Source organism: Gymnodraco acuticeps, unplaced genomic scaffold (genome assembly GCF_902827175.1).
Source record: "Gymnodraco acuticeps unplaced genomic scaffold, fGymAcu1.1, whole genome shotgun sequence".
Classification (NCBI taxonomy): Eukaryota; Metazoa; Chordata; class Actinopteri; order Perciformes; family Bathydraconidae; genus Gymnodraco; species Gymnodraco acuticeps.
The window spans coordinates 1,835,895-1,856,798 of record NW_022990010.1 but is presented as its reverse complement, the minus strand read 5'-3'; the positions used below and the strand labels follow the sequence as shown (position 1 = coordinate 1,856,798).

Here is a 20,904-nt window from a genome sequence, read left to right as displayed (position 1 = left end):
AAGGCAAGGAGGGGCAATGATGGATGATTAATTTCAGAAAGTGCCTGAAGCAGTGGTCTACCCACCCCCGTCGTTGCTTTGTAGCAGCTTCACTATGTGTACCCCCCTCCGGTCCCATTTGTGTAATTCAATTAGTGTGCTCCAGCGGGTCTTGATTGATTTGTTTAGGCGATCAACAAAATGGCTGGCCAAGTCTCACCCTTTATTTCCCTCAGTTTTGCTTCTTTTTGCAGCCCACTAAGGCTTGCCGGTGGCACACTGTTCTTTTCATCATTTTAACTCTCATTTTTAATTCATCTTTCTCAAAGTATCTTATTTCTTATCACCTCCCCTATCTTCTCACCATCCTCACATCCCTACACTGCTCAACAGTGCAATTAAAACCCCAAATTAGCAACTTACTGTATAAGTGGCTACACAGTCAAAATGATAATCATTCCAAAACATAAATTAAACTCACAGCCGTGCACAGAAGTGTGCAGGATACAATACCTTAAACTCACTCAATGATTAAGGAACTGTTACAAATATATTTCTACTAAAACATAACAAAAGTAAATCACTTTCATTAAACAATAATATATCTTTTAGGCAATTGAAACATTTTCCAGGCGATGACACCTCAGCTGGAGTTGAACACAACAAGCAAACTATGAATAGCAAGTTTAACACTGTTTAGTATTTTCACATCACCATTATCGCATCATGTATAAACGTGTGGAAATGTAGGATTTCTGTTGAGAATCTACAGTTTAAACAATAACAATAAGCGATAACATCCAGTTTGGATACACGGCAGCAAAGTATGTAAATGCCCTTATCTCTCTTTCTCCCTTTCCTTCTGTATCCTGTCACTCGGGCACACTCTGCAACGAACCCAAGGTCATTATGCTGTGGTCGCAGCAGCATGGGGCCCCACGTGTGACGCCATTGTTGGCAGTGCCCATCTGGTGGCTTGTAACGCTCCCATGAAATCAGTAATGAAGCAGGTAGGGAGTCCAGCAACCTTTCTACCTATCGCTTACCTCTAGGCCAGCACCTGGGTGGCTTTGTAAGTTAATTTTTTTTTACATTATATATTTTGGGAATAAGCTATGACGCTATTTCGCGAGAATAACTTTATGAATCCCTGAGATAAACAAGCGCCTTCTACTCATTATTTCTCCTACATTTGTATTTCATGTATCTACTTCAAATGAGTATTTTTGAAAACATGACTGTTTGAGATTTATCCCGTGTGGCTTGTATGAGATGGTTGAGGATGGAGAACCCTAACTGTACTCTAGGAGCTTTGTATTCAAATCAATCACCTCCTTTGCTGCACAAAACTGAAACATTAAACTATGAGCATTCCTCTTGTCCCCATGAAAACAGGGCAAACTGAGTTATTCACTTACCTGCTCAACCTGTGGAACAAAAGCATTTTACAACAAACACATAAATCCGCAATGACACTGAAGTGGGAGAGAGTGCTTCAGCAGCAAAGCCTTGTGGATGATTACAAGTGAAGTTAAACCGTCCGGGGAAATGTAAAAAAATAAAGGTGGAGAGGAAGAAGTATTGGACTAAGCTATCATATGATTCATTGGAGCCACGCTTACACTCTTTTATTCCATTTTCACCTTGATATCCTCCTGTTCATCCTTCATCAATTTAAGAAATTGTTTAAGTATGATAAAACGGTGTTTCCTCTTTTGAAAATGCTAAACCAGCATCTTCACTAGTCTTGCCTTTATAAATTGTTGTTACGCATAGTAAAATGGCGAAAAAGGAAATAGATGAAAGGCAGCTTTTTCTCAGACACACCATGAAGGCTCATGGAAGTGATTGGAAAGCATTCACATACACAATGTGGTTTCACTATGGTGTTGAATGGAAGGATAAGGAGGATATCAAAGCATACAAGAAGAAAGATTGTTGCTAGTTGCAAGTATTCAATAGCCAGGCCCTATCAACAAAAAGAGCAACGTTGCCCACCCAACAACATCCTATTACCTTTCCCCCACCCATCAGCTCCATGTCCATGACCAAACTATTTAAATGAGGCACAAAGCAGACTGTTTATTAATACCCTTCACCATCCCTACCTCCTGCTACAACTTTCTCAATCCTGTATCCTAACAAGCCGGCAACACAATTTAAATTGCACGTCAGTTTTGTGACACTGACGATGTGGAGGAGATAGGAGGTCACAGACACAGAGCACCCACAGGGGTGGAACATTTACACATCAATGATGACATGTGGCATGAGAAAAGTTAAACACATATGATCACGCTCACAAGACAGTGTACAGAGAACACAGAACCCAAACACAGATGAATGTTAGTGGACATAGACAAGTATGTATTTTTTTAAAGAGGAAAAGCCCATATGACATCGCCACTGTTTAGTTAGTTAGGTGTAGTTAGGAGTGATTATGTCTGGTTTAATGCACTTTGAAGTTTTTTTTCCTTTCTTTTTATTGTGTTAAACAGCTTACCTCGAATCGGGGTACCCTCTGGAGGAGACACAAAAATGAAGACACAACATCAGTTTAGTTCAAAGTTAATGTTAGTAGTAGTTAGGAGTTATTTGGGTTGGAAGGTGGATCTTTGGAATTAGATTATCAAACCATTAGGTAATCTCTTACAGGGTTTTGAGAGATGTTTTTGTATCGATAACACCTCGAATTGCTGGTATCACAAAGGAATTAAAAGCTTTAGACTATGGCTGGCCCACTTCAGTGCCTAATTGAGTTTTTTTTTTTTATTCTACACCTTGCCTTAGACATATGACGTCATCTGCAGAGCTGAAGAAGCTCAAGGTCTTGGCATGCAATTTATAATGGCTCAACTCAGGGTAAAACAATCAAGAGAGGTTTGACCCTAAGCTCCATTGACTTTTACCAACTAACTGAGCATCAGTAAAACAAGTTATGTGCGCTTATATTCTTTATCGGATGTCTACATTACTATGAATCAAACTTGCTGAGGGAGGAAATCTTTGGTGAACTAGAATTTCAGGCTTTACCTTCCGGCAACCACAAGTAAAATCTAACATCATTTAGTTCTTATTTATCCTACAGGTCGTAAACCTGCTAAACTGTGACTTTTTTCATTTCACTGAGAGTTGTATGTTTCCCTATTCTTTGTTTATGGTCCGTGTTGTGTTACATGCCTGACTACAAGCCAAATGTCCCATTAGAACAATACAATATTGAGCTTGTCCAGTCAGTGGCTGGTGGGCTTTTAAAAGTAGCCTGAGTTGTTACTGTGATTTAAAAAGGATCCCTTATAGGCAGTGCTTTGGGTGTAGGTAGGGAAGCCAGCTTAACTGCAACCCCCTCTCTGCCAAGAATGAAACTGTCCTTCCTCTCTTGGCTTTTTTTCTTTGCTCATTGTTTCCTTAATGTCTTTCCTAAATCTTTCTTTCTTTTCTTAGTTTATCTTTGCCTCTATTCCTCCCTCTTTATCCCCATTTCAGAGTTTGTGTATGTCTCGGACTTTCCCACAGTTTCCTCCCTTTTGCCTTTCTCTTAGTCGCCCTTTCTAAGTCTAAGGATGACTCAATGGCTACAACGTGCCCATGGCCATCCCTTGAGAGTGCCAGCAGGGCACCACCAAGGCCGAGAGGTACCTTACTTTGCATAGATTGCTTACAGGCAGAGAGCTGAGGGTAAGGGTACGCACTGCCCGTTGAACCTGATATTTCAGGCTTGGCCCTTGTGTGGACAGGCATTCATGCAAGTTGAATACAGCAAACTGGCATCATACCAACTAGCTGGACCAACAAATGGTTTAATGTATAAAGTGGCGCCAGCAATTGTCCTATACGGTACATTTAGGGCTGTGGGTGGCTGGGCAGTGGGATGTAACTTTCAAAACCTTCTGATTATTGTTTCAGCTCTACATACAGAGGTGCCTGTTGTGATACCAGCAGGTAGGAGGATATCACTGAGTTTAAGTTCTGCCTGGTTTGCAATGTACCTACAGTAGGTGGATTTTATTTAAAGTTGCTTTACACTGTGTTTATGTGCACTTATCAAAAATGTCAATCATAGTATACCATTATCATATTAAACAAATCAGTTCAACTGTATCTTTATAAAGTGAACATTTACTGGGATTAGCCATACTGACTACTCATTAAAAAATATAATCCCATTTTATAATTTATTATTATTCTCACATTGTCTAATATAAGTGGCAAATGCGTTTTGCATTGATCGTTATGTATTCTTGAATACTTTTCACTTACAAGGTCTCGGTATTCTGTTTAGCCGCACTAAGTGTGGTAAATGCTTGTATGCTGCTCATGCTCTTTCTGCATATCATGTATTTCTGTTTGCCATGTATATAAATGTTATGTTCATAAATGTTGTATGTGACGGGACTATGGATAGAAATGAGCTCAAAGCTAAAAATCCGGCTCATTTACATTTGAAAGCATTATTTTGTTTAAAATGTTCATTAATGTGCACTGTCCCGGTTCAAATAAACGATAAAAAAAAGTGTTATTAAATGCATACATTTGCAACAGAGATAGTTTAGCTTCATTGAAAAACCAGGCAAAACAACAGTGACATTTGAATCATTTCTGCAATGATTTTAGAGACCACATAATCATAGATAATCACAAGACAGAGGACAGGGCTCTGGGAAGGTTACATTGTTATCGAGTTAGAGTTTGATTAAAGGCTGCATTATTTCGCTTTATCAGTGGTGAATTTTTTGTTTGGGTTAAGGGGTTACTAGCTAAAGGTTAGGTGAGGTTAAGGTCAAAGTTAGGTTGAGGTTAGGATAAGGTTAATGTTAATAAGCAGGTTTGTAAAGGAAAAGGCCATTACATCTGGACCTTTGAAGGACTGCGCAACAAAAGAGGGACAGAAAAAAGAGAGGAAAGTAATTAGGAAAATGAGGGATAAAAGATGGAGGTTTTTAATGTCAAAGGAATTGGTTCCAACAAAAAATATAAAGACATTAAAAGGATATGAATGACACAGGTCCTTGGAACTTCTGCTATTTGAATAGTAAAGCAGCATGAAAAGATATCATTGAAACTTAACCAAGGATCTGACCAGGCAGGCTGGGTCGTGAGAGGGTAGCAGGTATTCAATTACATTGGCAAATCCACCTGTACTACAGGCACATAACCTAATGGCCATAAGCTCCCATTCTATGCTTTGGTCGACCAGGGGTTGATCTGCTTAGGGTGACAATGACCTAAATATATCTCAATGGGCTGTCGACCTCCTCGCATTATCAAACGCGGCATTATTTGCTCCACGGAACACCCCAGCTGTTTTGTTAAACCACCCTCTGAATATATTAAAATATTATTGAGGCAATAGTCTGGCCAGAGGCAATTTGGCCAGAGATGTTGCCCATCTGAGTCAGATAGGGTTTGCGTGATTGGCCAAGTGTCAAAGTCTCACCACCCTCCAGAGGGTGTCTGGCTGACCTTCTCATCAGCACAGACACCCTCTGCGATCTCAGTGCAGTCGCAGCAGGTCTCAACAAAAACCTGGCTGTTGTTACCACATCTGCAGAGCTTCTAGCCACTACCTGCAGAGCAGCTTTGATGTCAACAAATATGATCATTCTCTTGCTAATTTTAGATTAAGGACAATTGAACTATGCAAGAGTCACATTGGGATGTGCATGAAGCTGTGTGTGTGAGTGCCAGGGGAGCCATCCAATGTCGGGTCATGATTTTAAACCTTTATATTTAAAAAAGAGGACCTTAATCTTTATGAATATGCACTCTTCACAATCCTCTCAATGTCTCTCTGGCCTCTGGTTAATCTGCTCTGGCTGACAAGGCCAGCGACGGCCTGGGGTCGGCAGCCACAGGGACTTGGGGAGAAATGTCAAGCTCCCTCCACATCTCTAGAGGAGCTCCTCAGGGGACCCTGGTGCAAATATCACTGCCCCGCCAGCACAGCATGGTTTGACTCATAAAGAATGGGTCAGCCAACTAGGCAGCTATCTAATAAACAAATATAGCTCTATCTTCCTGGAATCAAAACTATAATAACATTGGTTTTAATGATTAAATTGTACAACAATCAAATCTCTTATGTATTGTTGATTTGGTTTTCAAAATAAGAGGAGTCGAAAGTCACATGAGACACGTGGAGGATTCATTTTCAGTAGCTGGAGACTGAGTATGTTTTCAAACTCATGTTTTCCAACCCACTTCCCATGTTCCCTTCAATTTTACTATACCATCTATGGGAGAGCATCTACTGTATGAGAGTCACCCATATGGACTTGAGTGTGCCTGAAGCAAATGAGGTCAGGACAGGTAGCCCCAAACAATTTTAAAAGCATTAACATTAACAGCATTCAGATCAACAGAATAATCAAAAAATAGCCATTCAAAGATTGCCAAAATAACTGTTTCTTTTCATTCTGCGGTTGGATTTCTATAAGTGAGATCCAAAATGGCTACTCAAAGTGCTGAGGACATGAAAAGATGGCAGTCTATGGGGCTTGAGCATGCAGGCCTTTTTCTCATCAGCATAAATCCTGCATTGCTGCTGAATGAGCTTTAAAACCAAAAGGGCAGTAGAAAACGCTAACATTAGCTTACGAGAGTCTTGGTATTGAAACAAGGGAAAGTAATTTCCTTTTCTGCCCTCCTACAAACACACATAGTTTGACCTGTAAGTAAAACAAACCCAGCTTAAAGTGGCTGGGTATATTTTTACAAGTGGTTCAAGAAGTCAGGAGGAGTACAACATGTGGTCAAATGTAACTATCACTTGAGCCTTTGTACTCTAACATGGGCAACCGAGCCTTAGGTTGGGATTTGTAAGCCAGTGCAGATGTGTGCCAATTTGGCAATAAAATTAAATTCTCTCCTGTGAAAATATTTGGCCAAGACCAGAGGGTCGACCCAGCCCAAGTGTGGGATTGGAGAGTTCAGCCGTACTGCGTTCTTGCAGAGACATTTACCTGGAAAGAACTCAAGATTCTTTCAGGCCCTCTCAGATTTTGCTTCACTTTCCAAGGGTATTCTTGGATAGTAAAGCTGCTATTGTATTCTAAAGTTTGACTGTTCACTCTTGAGTATAAACAAGAGTGTATTTTCGGAGGATTGTGTTTGCTATATGTCCCAGCAAGAACACAAAAGAAATACTGTAGACTGTGACTGCAAATAAATAATTGTCTTGAATTCAAGCGGAGTTCAATTATTTCCCAAAGCCTGCTGTCTTGCAACACAGCAGAGAGAAAAACCTTGACGTGACATAACGCATTTGCAATGTAACATTTGGAGAACAATTGTTAGGGAAAAGTGCATAAGGCATCTTCCACTTCCAAGGTAACCTTGCACAGGGTACTTTTGACCACAGGTGGTCCAGTAAAGCTGCTAAAACATTGTAGAAAAGGTGGTTGAACCAGGCAGTACAGTTATAATGCAGATGAGCATTAATGTGAGGCAGGATGTTGTCATTAAAGACATGCTCAGCAGCTTTTCCCCATATACATAAAAACTGTGCTGCTTAAAGGTGGGCTGTAATGCCTAACCAGTGTCCAAACTTGTGCTGGTGCTTGTCCTTGATTTGCCTCTCTAAGTTCCAGTGTGGGGGGTGAAAGAGGATAACGTTGGCATAAGGAGTGTGGGTGAAACAAAAGTAAAAGTTGAGCATAAATAGAAACAGAACATAGGGAACAAGTGGCAAAAGAGGACAAGGGTGAGGGGAGCGCAGAGGATGCATGCATTTTGGAAAGTAGTATGCCATCTGCTTCAAGGAGAGTGGGTGGGCTTTTTCTGCTTTGCAAGACACTTACCAAAGGATTCTGAAAATGAAGGGGAAGAACAACATAGTTCATTTTAGGTTGAGGTTAAAAGGGATTGTCATGCAAGAATTTAAGGGACCACAGTTTAGTTGGGTCTTTTTTCCCCATCTAATGTTAGCAGTTTTATCATGAGTTACCATGAAAGGAGCATTGCATTTTCAAGTCATGTAACATGGATTCTATTTTCAATTTATAGTGATTATAAAGGAAGTTATTGTACACATTTTTGGTGTCAATTTTAATTAAAAAAAGTTTAGTCCTATGTTTATTTTATTAGCTGGTAATGGCTCTCAGCCACATGAAATGTGTTGAAGACTCTGCAATGTGAAACACATCTGAGTTTCATACACAAATACAGACACAATACATGTAGATAGAGACAACCAAACATCAGTGTGTTTCGGTTAGACAGGACATACAAAGACAATTGACAAAATCGTGACAGAGACAGATGATAGAGAGGTTAGAACACAGACAAGAAGATACAATCATTCGTGTTATCATCCCCAGAGGCTTAAAACGCACAAAATCATGTTAAAATGTCAACAGGTAACCCAAAGAGCCGGCCTTACATATGGCTATTTCAAACCTAAAGAAAGTAACATGAGGTACATTCCTACCACCTATTTATCTAAAATGAAATAATTAAAAAAAACCTGAATGTAAAATATTCAATGCTGTTATTACAACCTAATTACGATTACCTGCCAGAGCATCTGAAAGGTTAAAGATACCATGTCGAGTTTTTGACCACTTTTTGCTACATTTCAAATTAGAAACAATCTTGTTTGATTTACATGGCAAAAAATGGCACTAACATGTTAGTTAGACCTTAAGGATTCACTTCATATGTTTGTTAAAAAGAAACTGTGTTAAAAACGTTGGTTAGTTTACAAGAAGACCCCTGTGCACCTTCAATTTCTAAGAATAAGTCTGGCAGTGCAATAAGAACAGATTAGGGGACAACATTTACATTAGAACTCTCTTCCAAAGAGTCCCTTGTGGACGCTCTTTGTCCTCAAACTAAAGTCTACAGCACTAGCTGACAGCATTCTCCAAAGCACCTTAGTGAAGAGCTTACATCCGCAGAGGAGTTCCTCGGGCCAATATGAACCGAGAAACAATGTTTTCAGAGACAGCAAATACCCTAAATCTGTGCACTAAATATAAAACGTATCTCAAATAAAATCATCTATGGACTAGGCAAGACATAAATAATGAGATGACAAATTGATTATTTTGAGTGTACAGCTCATGGGGAGTCATTGGATTTTTCAAATGGTAACAAATTATCGACCTAAAATATCTACCCCTTATTGCCCACGGCTACTCCAGGGCTTGCACTTAATTAGCAATATAATTAGGCCTTGCTTTACTGGGCCTCTCACTGGGGTGGGAAAAAGACAACATATACACCACTGAGTTGTGTCAGTAGAATATTGGCTTTGCTCTCATTGTCTACTATGACACATTTCTGGCTTGTTGTGAAGTATTTGACCTAAATCAGTGATATTCTGTGACATTTTGAACCTCAATTTCAACAACAGATTTATTGATATGATTCATGGTCAGAGTATAATGGCCATAATCAATGAAATGTACACTGGTGCATGCTTCTCAAGTTGTCATCTACAAAATAGAGCTTGCCCCCATGAGCTGATTTTTAAATGCTTTAATTATAGTTGAACAGCTTTTTTTTTGGTTCAACATCAGACAGTTTGATCTGCACTTTTGGTAAATTCAGGTCTTCAACATGATTTTTTTTAATATATATGCTGATTCTCAGATCTCTTGTACTGCAACCTTACTCAGATCAGTTTGATAATCAACCTAAAAAAAACAAAGGATAGTTTTTCTTGAGCTCAAGTCAGGTCCACCTCAAAATGATATGGTTTCACTTTGTGCAGTAAATAAGTACATTTGTTAAAAAGTACTTTCAGGGACACTTCTGTACTTTTCCGAATAATGTGTGTTCAAAAACACTGGGCACTGGAGTCACATTAGCGGCAAGCACAAAACAACAACTATTGCTATAAAATGTCCTGTGTAATCAAAGAAGAGCTCAAGCTCGTAAGAAGGGAAAAAGATATCAACACAATGCTCGGGATTCCTTACCTGATCTCAGCTGTTTGATTCGCCCATTACTAGCACTTGGGTCAATGGGTAGGAAGTCTTTGTACCAGGTGATTTCGGGGTCAGGGTTGCCACTGGCAGCACAGAGCATGGTGGCTGTTCGAGTGCGCTCCACCACTTTAAGTTGAGGACCCATGTCAATGTTAGGGAAGCCTGGTGGGAGTAGGTCCTCTGTAAAAAGAAGAAAATAAGAGGGATAAGCCATCTGACTTGCAAATCCAGGTTTTTCGATTAAAACGCAGTTGTCATTCAAAGTATTTGTTATCCTTGTATACACATTTTCATTTTTGATAGAACTGAGGGCTGTAACACATAATAGCGATTGAACTAAAATAAGACCCAGTCAATTATAAAAGTGAAATGACACTGAGCATTTTTTGAATTTACTTTTACCTGTGAGAAGGAGACATTTGGAATTACATATTTTGACCAATGAGACAAATGCACCTCAGAAATGAGAGATTATAGCCAGCCATGTACAGTAGCCAGATACATTAATAAACCAATTGAGATAAGACTTATATGAATATGTTTCAATTAATTATTTTCATTATGAATCTGAATGTACCAGAGGGCTGCACTGGGGCATCGGAGAGGTCGAAGAACAAAGACCAGGATAAGGTTTGTGTTATATTCCTCTTTCTCAGAACATTAATGAGCTTTCTAATGGTTTGATAAATCATCCTGTAGCCATTATCTACTAACCACTGCATTTCTAATACCAACGATCTTGTCCATTAATATAATCATGTGTCTTAATCAAATGTCCTAGAGGACACTGACTCCCTGCACATATTTCCATTACAACAAGTATAAACACATGTCTTAAAATGCAACACAGATGAGAGGAAGATAAAATTAATGAATATAAATACCAGAAGCAAAGCTTGGTAATCCCAGCAATTTCTTCATCACGTTTCCCCATGTTCAGGAAAATAAAGGGCCGTCATTTCAATTTGAGGTTACACAGAGCTCTGTAAAACCACCACTTGGTTAAGACACACTATAACCATCGAAAGCCTAGGACTGAATACCAATCGGGTGAATTTCACTCGGCATTAAATGCGTAAGGCTTTGTAATAATGGTAAGATTTAAGCCTCTTTGACTTTCTTTATTGCTACACTCATTCCGGAACCATCACATCGGCAAAGATAGAGATATCATTGCAGCTAATACTCATGCATGATTGAGCAATTATTTGACTGTTAAGAGTCGACAGAGTAGTTCGCTCTGTGGTCACTGTTCTTCTAATGTAGACTTCTTACTTTCCTGGGGCAATTAGTCCCATGGGTCAGATCGCTTGACATATACCCTGACTCGAGCCAGAACAGTGACTCATACTTATAGAAGATGAGAGACGGGAGGAGGGACACTCAGAGCTGTAATATGCATCAGAGGCCCAGGGCCACATCACAACTTGGAGAATATTGAGTGAATAAGAGGCTGACCAATGGCAAGGCAGAAGTCACTGTTCATTTTGAGAGCCTTTGAGCTCATGTCCACTCAGAAGACATCATGGTGGTGTCATCCAGAGCTGGGGAAAGCCACATTATGGGACATTTGGTACACACTAAGTTGAGTCGCATCACCTTAGACGCATGGTTTGTCTGTCGGCCTTTCATGAACACAGAGAGCTATTCCATATTTCAGTTAGCACTTTATACAAATAAGAATTTAAGGAAGGACATCATGATGGTTAAAATATATTTAATCCATCAAGTTTTGCTAAACAATGTGTCATTTTGAATGATGGCAGCAATGTTTTTAATATTCAAAGTATGGCAACATTGAAACAATGGATACAAAATATATATATATTGACATAGTTCAAATTTAAGAATTGCCCATAAGGTATTTTGTTATCTTTTATTGTTCTGTCACCAAAAGAAAAAACTTTTTTTCTTAAAGCACAAACTTTGCACATTACAGGCAGTTGGGTTGTGAGAGTGGTGAGTTCATGCAAGTTTAGTTTTTGACATTGTTAATCTTTTAAATAAATGTCATATGGGACGACAGAAGAAGGAACAAGAGGGTCTCAGAAAAAAGTCCAAACAGGTTTCTAACTCAAGATGACAACAGCAGAGCACAATGAATATTTCAATGCTAAGTTCACAGAGGAACAGGCGTTTACACTATGGCTCTGTGCTGTATCCTCTTCATGGATTATTAATGGTCATCCCTGTATCATCTCTGTATACCAAGTTACCCTGAAGCCTAAGAAGCAAGCTAACACTTCACTTTAGGAGTTTCAGAACAAGAAAGCAATATGTACTCACAAATTCCTATTCATGTCATCAATGATCGATGTACAAGATGCCATAAAAGGTGCCGCACTCCTGTATCCCTTTAGCTACTTCTGTCTGCTAAAAGGGATTCTGGGCTGCTCTTCGGGGCGTTCAATCTGATGTGTTCTATGTCAGAGAGGCCTATCTGTACTTTGCGTGTCATAAACTCTGCCTTTATTGTATGAATAAGGTAGATAGAGGCCTGAACAGACTACATTAATGAAGCTAGAAAAGATTAACTGAGTAAGTGGATTTGAGACTAATGAGATAAGGCAATTGACAGAGGGAATCTGCCTGAAGGAATAAGGGGGGGGGGGCAGGAAAAGGTGGGCAAACAAACAAACCAACCAAAACAGCAGTAAACAAGAAGCAGGGATGGTGGATTCATGGAGAGATGATGCTATCATTACAGCTGCTCTTACCTGATACAGCACCGAAAGCCATTCCTAAATAAATTGCATGTATGCTGGTTGCTTACTTCCCCAGGAATATAATCTGATACCATCTTTCCCCCTGAAGCTTACAGGCTATGTCGATAAAGGCGGCCATGCACAAATAAATAGATCACTCATCGAAGGAGTGTTACTTCAGGGTTAGCCAGCCTGAATGTGAAGGGGAGAACCAATGACATGGGCTGATAGTATCCTAGAATCCCTAAAGGGCCAGTCATCCAAAATGGCTTAGCAATTGCATTTCTATGATGTGTAATGGGGGTTCTCTGTGATGACAAATCTTCACAGGCCAAATAGAATTCACACGTGTAAACTATTGGTCAATGACAACGTCGCTGTTTATTTTGCCTGAAGCAGCCTTTGTCACTTAGGCCAATAATCATCCTAAGTACCACATCGACTTTGATTTTCTTTGTTTAATCTTAGACACCATAAATCACATTTAATTGTCTTTATCAAAGTATAAATGCAAAAGCAAAGATATTTACAAAGATAAATGAACACCATTATTTTGATCACCTTCCTGATTGAAAGAATCTGATAACAATTAGGTTACAAAATACTAACACGTTGTTGCCACAAAGCCTTTTTGAGGCATCCTATTGATTTTGAAATCCGTCAGTTGCATACTTGTCAGCACATGATGATTGACAGCTCAGTTTGGAACTCTACCCTACTACTATGTACAACACGTCTGCAGCAGTGACAAATGCCACCAAAAAGACAATTGAGTAGTAAATCAGATGAAAGATTATTTATCTGCACAAAACATGATCTCAACAATAAAGAATGCATATCCTCTTACAATAACGATTCAATAGGATTTGGACAGGTTTCAAAGATCACAACTAACAGAATGCAAATCTTAATTATAGTCATTAAAGAGGGAAACATATCAAAAGTTATGGTACAGTCTACTCCACACAACAGCTGGCTTGGTCCAAGGCTCAAACAGGCTCGAGTTGATCTGATCTAGATTTTGACTTTTGTCATTCTCTTTGTTTGTTTTTTTGGTTGGCTTGAGTGCCATCATTATCCATAATTGTCTCTAATTTCGCCATTTAATACCATTACACAAGTGACAGGTGCAAAGCCTTTAATCAGCCTGTGGTTAGATTAGCGACTGCCCGGCTGTTAATCTGCACACTCATGCCTGCTGTTGCGTTCTGCTTTTTTATCAGGCAAAGTGTGGCCCTCTTAAAAGGTCTGCCCTATAAACCCATTTCCTCTGCTGACAAATCCCGGTCAATTCACTGCTACTAAACCAACAAAATCTCTTTTGAGTAAATCTATGTCCAGGACAGTCGTAACTGTTCAGAGTTCTACATCACTATACATAAGGATGTTGAGATTAAATGTGTCATCCAGTGCCTTTCTCTAGCCCCTGATCAATTGGTAGTCCTGAGTGCTGGTCAATATATTATACTGTATATGGATCTTTATATACTGCACTTGTCATCCATATTCATCTAATGTCAACATCTCTGACGGACTGGCTTCAAATGTGATTGTTCTGAGCCATCAATTACCTCATGGTGAGAGCTATAGTAAGAGAGAGGGAGGGAGGGAGAGAGAGAGGGAGGTAAAACCTGACTAAAGCACATGCGGTGGGGTTCTCCACCGTCCCCTGCACCCATTACTCATATTATTATTTTCACTTACTGAAATTATTTAATTTCATCAGCAGTGTAATCAGGTTAACTGATTATCCAGCGCAACAGCATAGAGACACAGGCTTTAAGCAGGCCTGTGCATTAATACCACAGAGGGACTGCAGGGGGGAGACGGGGTTAGGGCAAGGGAAGAGAGAAAGAGAGAGAGATACACAAGGAAACAGAGGTCCACCGAAAGAAAGAATGATACATATAGTGAAGGTGGTTAAAGATTACAAATGGCATGCTATTTTTTCACACACAAGTAGATGTTTAACTAATGGGCAGACCCAGCTGCTGGGATACTAGACAACACAGTTTCATTTGCTCTGCGCCTATAACACAGACAGAAATGTTCCCATCAAACAGGCAGGCCAGGGAAAAGAGAAGTGTCTGTTTTTAATAGGGAGGCTCTGTGCTACACCTGGGTTTCAGCTGTATGTCGGGGAGACTACTTTCTAGAATGAATGTATGCATGATGATCTATGCCACATCGTCTTTTTTAAATGGCTTGCGTTACAATGACTATACAGGCTTGACTTATAAGAACTAAGTAAACATCACTTCATTCAGAGAAGGCTTAAGACTTTAGACGTGTCCTTTACATTTGTGAACAAAATCAATCTATTTGTGTGCACTTGGTTGTGCTGTAAAGTAAAGTTGATAAAAGCCATCAGCTTTTGAACAGAATGTCTGATATCAGGTGACGCATCCTGGTATTTTCTTACAAATAGCTCTTGTCTGCGTTTGATACATGGTAATTTGCTTTGGTATGCAGCCAAATGTGTATCTTCCAAACAAAACCTATTAAAGTTAAGAATAATCTGTATCTTCAATGCATTGCATTCCCCAAGCTCTATAACCAATGGGATTCCTGTTGAAGTGTTACTGTACAAAGGGAGTCAGGGGAACAGTTAGATTGAAAGATCCAGGGACAGAGAAGAATAGCAACACAGGGGAAATCTAATCACAGTGTCTCTGGCCCCAGCACCGATAGCCCTCTCTGGATAGCCATCTCAGCTGAATAATGGTTATTATACAGCAAGCACTCAACCTCTACCCCCCTGCTCTGTTCCCGGAAAGATGTCTGATGTCCCATTGGTATTCTCCACACCTAGCAAATCTAGCCACCAAGGGCAACATTTACATCCAAATCTCTAAAATACATCCTGAGGAAAATAGGAAGATGAGAGAAAGGAAGAGGGGCAGAGAGAAAGAGTGACAAAGGAAGAGAAATAGACACACAGATTGGATAAGATGTGGGGGGGGCACTCTGAAAGTAAACTAGAAGTTTGCAATATTGCTTATTTGAACTAGAAGAAGCTTACGGGGAAACTTCTTGACTATATGGGTGTTTATGTAAGATTAATGTTGGCTGAGTATGAAGCATGTAGGTCCTGTAGGCAGAGTATAAGGACATCTGGTTATATGTGTGCTGTTTACACTTGTATAATGTGTGTGTGCTGTATATGCAGAAGACACACATGTCCTGTAAGGAAAAAAAAGAAAGTCAAAGGCTTGATTTCCACAGCAGCTAGGTGTTCTATTCAATTTCCCTTTTTCTCTTGCGGTTTAACCCTACATTTTACATTGCTAAATGGCGAAAAATGTGAGGATGACAAGAAGTTAGAAGTTAGTCCGGCGTACAAACTGACAGTTATGGCTGTGGTCGGTTTGCGAACCCTTCCCACACACCACCTCCAGTTCTGTACAGAGCCCATATTAGGACACATCCATGAAGCTATCATCACCCCTGAGCTAACCAGCAAGCAGCTTGTTTGCCAAAGAAAGACAGTGATAGCAGCCAAGAGCGGAATATTTTGGAAAACAAATGGCAGCAACAACCACAGGTGGCAGCTTGCACCACCGTTTTGTTACATGTGAAACCCAAAAGATGAAATTAGAAAGGAACTGATGTCAAATACCAAGAAAAGCACATTTATAGATAGCACTGGGCACCTTTTACCCTCAGGCTGAGCAGAGGTAATAGTTGGGCATTGTTTTCTGTCCATTAAAGGCAAAAAACTCAATAAGCAATATTTAAGTTGTATTGCAAACATTATCACCCATGAAATGTAGCAAAATACAAGATGTATTTTCATCATTATTTTGTTACAGGAATTTCTATAACTGTATATAAGCACATATACGTTCCAACTGGGGAGTAGGCCTTCTGACAAGTTTTTGACAAGTGAGTTTCATGCCGTCTTTGCACTATTAATTATTTTTTAATTATGAATGGCAGTGTCCAGTCTTCCATAGTAAAAAAAACAGGCTGTTTACCTGATGGGGTTAGCCACAATGATAGACTCATCACAGACAAGAGAGGGGAGTAATTGTCTAAGACAGCTTCAATATCCCCTGTCTGCAAGGAGGACAAAAAAAACTAAAAGGATTCAGTTTATCCATCTCAATGGGTGGAAGTTTATTAAGTGCCCTCCTTCTCTCCCTCTTTTTCTTTTTCTCTTCCTTTCCGCTGTCTTGTCAGGCTTCTTGGGTGTCTGGGGTAAGACAGGCAAACTCCAACGGGGACAAGGGATAAGGCCAGGGCCATTAAAGGAAATGCCTCACCGTAGAGAAACGTCAACAAGTCAGGTCGGGTTTAGAAGTGGGTGGCATTATGTGTGAGTGTGTGTGTTTATACGTATTTGTCTGCATGTGTTTAGGAGGGAAGGACTGTGTGTGTAAGCATAGTGGGCACCTTGAAACCTTACATCAGTTAACCACACAGAGTGGGTGGCAAGGTTGCTTTAGAAAACTCTCAAAAGGATTTACGTTGTTTATTTGTTGGCTACATGAGCCTTCTACAAAATGTAATGTATACCATCTCATTCAATCATGAAAACAGCTGAGCTTTACTTTCCTAAAATAAGAATTTCAACCAAGGTAGGTTGTAACACGCTGTAAGTTATATAAGGCACTTTATGCATGTGCCACCCTTACCTTGCGTAAATTGTTTCCAGCTCATGCCAATTACTTGGCAGATTTATTCAGAACAGTCTTGTCATGTGTGGAAAAATTGGACATGGATCACATGGAAGACATAATGCTAAAAATGTACAGAGGGGGGATAGGGCGTATATGCATTCAAGACTTGGTGAAACTCCTGACAAGTGGAGCCACGGCCTCTCAAAGCTTCCCGAACAACAATGGGCCAACACGACAACGGTTTAAAGAGTAGCTTCACTGTAGAATTTCTGCCCCAAACACATACCAACACTTTAAACCAAAGACTGACAGTAATTTCCAAAGGATTTGGACAGAGGTGGATGGGTCATAGAGGATGTTTGCCAACAACAGGTTGGGTAGTAGCTGGGTACACGCAGGACTGTGGAAAACGGAAGACATCTGCTGCAATTCCACCCTCATTTTCTACTGTGATGCAGCATTTGACAGAGAAATTGGTAAATGGCCAACATTTCTACTCCGTCAGTAAAAGTATCTGCAAAAAAATATTAAAAAGGGAAAAGCACAGAGCACATAGTGTACCAAAGCATAAAACAATTTCCCCTTCAGCTGAAACAACCCAATGATGCCCCCATTCACACTGAGATGCAATGCCTAAGTGGACCTCGTTTATTTTAATGGAATGATGTGATTGAAAATGTTGGTGTGTGGGTTTGTAAGCAAAAGGAAAAGACAGAAGCTACAGCAACACATGTTGGAAGGGGCGTTGTACTTTACGGGCCAAGGAGCACTATGTTCTTTACATTTAAACCACTATAAATCCAGTAGGATCTGGGCTGCACTCCAGAACATATGCTTTGTAACCAGGTAGAGTCCTGGGTAGCATCTTCCACCTGGCCTCTCTGTTATTTCCTTCACACAGTTGTTCTCTATTTGCCACCCTAGATGAAATACTAATACTCATGCAGTTAAGCTTGCCATCCAACTCTATCCAGAGGAAGCGTAGGCATGGCGCTTGTGAAGCACGCAGGACTATAAGTCATATCAACTCTGCCAATCCTGCAGGGCCCAAAGCCCGACCTCAGCGTTGTACGACTCTGGCCACCTGGGCTGCTGGCTCATGTTTATGCATGAAGCTGGTGGTCTAGGCCATTTCCCTTTGCTCTTCTTTATGCATGAGTAGGGACACTCCAAAGGTCGCCACTCACACGTTTCCACAGGAACCACTTCTTTTTGTGTGGAGTACTACATTGTACTATTTTGGATTGTTACATTAATTCTTGCACAGCATTCTTTCTTTGATTTTGATGTTTTTATTAGATTAGATTTGTCTTTTCAGATAAATAGAAACAGTTCTGGGCGAGCAAGTCCCATGTCCAGCTGGACTGATCTTCCAATTGCATAGTAATGTGAGTATGTGCATGTACTCAGTATGCAGTTGCAGAGAACGGATTAACATTATTTCAGTCATCTAACAAAATCTTAGGGGACAAAAATCTGATGGACAGTGAGAACCAAATGTTATTATATTAATACAGGCCTGCTGACTCCAACAGTAGTTATTGGTATTTTTTTTTATTTAACATTCAATTCGTAAAAATGTTGATAACATTAAACTGATTTAAGTTGAATATTGTTTGTAGCCATCAGATGTGTACAGTATAGGACACATTGGTTTAGTTTGGGGCTCTATAAATGTTATTATGGCTATTTTGTCTGCTGCTTTACTATCGGCTATTGAGAAAAGGATTTAAAAAAGTACCTGAGGAAACATAAGGGTATACTGTAACATGTTGAAACACCAGGATAAGTGTCTAGAAGACAGGGATCTTTCAATGTATTCTCTTTTACAACTCATTGCTGCCGCAAAGGATCCATTTATCTGTCTTTCTATCCAGAAGTAAACCAATCAGCCTGACCCTTACACCCCTTCTGCGTGCCCCTCGCTCTTTCTCTCTCCTTCTCTCGCCTCTTCATCTCTTTATTTTTTACTCTACCCCAGCATCTTATATTTGCTTTCACCAGATGTTGAGGGTGGCAAGGGTCGCTATACTTGAGCAGGAATTATATGAAATTGATGGCGAAGGTTCAGGAGCCAGCCAACCCTGGCTGGAGGCAAGCCCCGTCCACTTATTCCTCTCCATCAGCACCCTGTATTTTCTCACTCCCTCTTTCACCTTTATCTTTTTGTCTACCACTCAGCTTGTGTCCCCCTTCTTCATCCCTTAATCACAGATGATTACTGCATTACAGGTTCCTAGGATCAAAGGATTCAGAGGCCATCAACTCTAATTGTAGTAAATTTCCTCTGTATGGATTTTGTTCTAAAAGAAAGAAAGATGGAGTCTGAGAGACAGATGGCTGGCAATAATCTGTAAGACATACAAATGTCAATATGGAGGAATGAAGTGTGGCAGGGGAAGGAAAAAGTGGAAGGAGAAGAGGAAGATTCATGGTGAAGGACAGTAAAGGAAAAGTATTTTTAAGAAAAAACACAAAACCTCTTCAATGAGAGATTGAAGGGGGTCACCAAGGTGGTCAACATCTGATTATTGATTCGTTTTTTGTGCCAAACCTGCATTTCTCTATACAACGGAAACACAAATCACACCCAGAGAATCAAAAAAATAATCCTCCTCGAATGTAAATGCCAAACAAACCCGGGAAAAAGTTTCATCTTCAAAGTGAAAAAGAAAAAGTTAGTACTGACTGGCTAATAAAACATTCGTCATGTAAGAATGGGATTAAAGTGAGCAGGTAACCTGCAACAAGGGATGAACTAAACCAATGTATTATCTACTGGTGGAGTTCTGCTTGGGAATGAACACTGACTAGTTTGTCAAGGACAAACTAGAGATAGGCAGTGGGAAAAAAACAACTGAGAGGCTAAGTATTAGCTCAGCTTGGACTTGGTCATATGAGGTAAGTCAGGGTCTATGGCTTTGTTAAGTAATGCCTTCTTTATTTGTACTATTTTATTCAGACATTTGCGTGTCATATTGTACACACTTTCACCCAGTTGGCATAGCAGTATAAACATGTTCAGCAAGATGTCTTGGATAGAAGACAAACATGTACACTGAAGAAGGTGTGCCAGCAGAACACATGCAGTCAAGATGATGTGTAAAAAACACAAAATGTTAGCAAAATATGTTGAATGTGCAGCTGGACTCATTGTCTTGAACTCGCAAGTACAACTAAAGTAAAATAAAATAAAGGAATTGTATTTATTTCTTCATCTCTTCCCCCCCATCTTTTTTACTCTTGCTATACAGTAGGTGTACCAAAACTAGTTGAAAATGGCAAAGGTCACCTCAGAGGCAGGTGGTAAGGAAGAGGAAGAACAGCTAGATCTGTTGCTGATACTGCCAAGCGTATTCTTCACTGTCTCATTACAGGGCAGCCACTGCCTGCCTGCATACTGGCTCCCTCCATTTCTCTACCTCTGCCTTGTTCTCTCTGTCTTCCTCTTACTTTGTGTTCCTCTTTGTCAAACACACGCGCGCGCATGCACGGCAGACACACAAACACACTTAAATACACCACAAGCACACATCGGGAAACTAACTCTGACTCTCATACACACACATACCTGCTCATGTTTCACTATGTGTCTTATTAATTTTTCATCCAGCCTGTCTGATGCCCTGAACTCACCTCTTTCTTTGAAATAAACACAAGAAAATA

General features: G+C 40.0%; 1 protein-coding gene across 16 annotated transcripts in view; it reads right to left on the bottom strand.

The window, feature by feature from the left end:
• Positions 1 to 20,904, bottom strand: part of ptprsa (protein tyrosine phosphatase receptor type Sa) — a 242,357-nt gene that overhangs the window by 83,893 nt on the left and 137,560 nt on the right. For 8 of the 16 annotated variants that reach the window (XM_034213083.1, XM_034213086.1, XM_034213088.1 and 5 more), the window contains 3 exons: positions 9,903 to 10,091; positions 7,779 to 7,787; positions 2,483 to 2,500 (listed from right to left, as the gene is read on the bottom strand). In XM_034213083.1, the coding sequence (XP_034068974.1) occupies positions 2,483 to 2,500; positions 7,779 to 7,787; positions 9,903 to 10,091 (216 nt within the window). The remainder of the gene's footprint in view (positions 1 to 2,482; positions 2,501 to 7,778; positions 7,788 to 9,902; positions 10,092 to 20,904) is intronic. The other 8 variants (XM_034213087.1, XM_034213089.1, XM_034213092.1 and 5 more) reach the window with 1 other exon arrangement.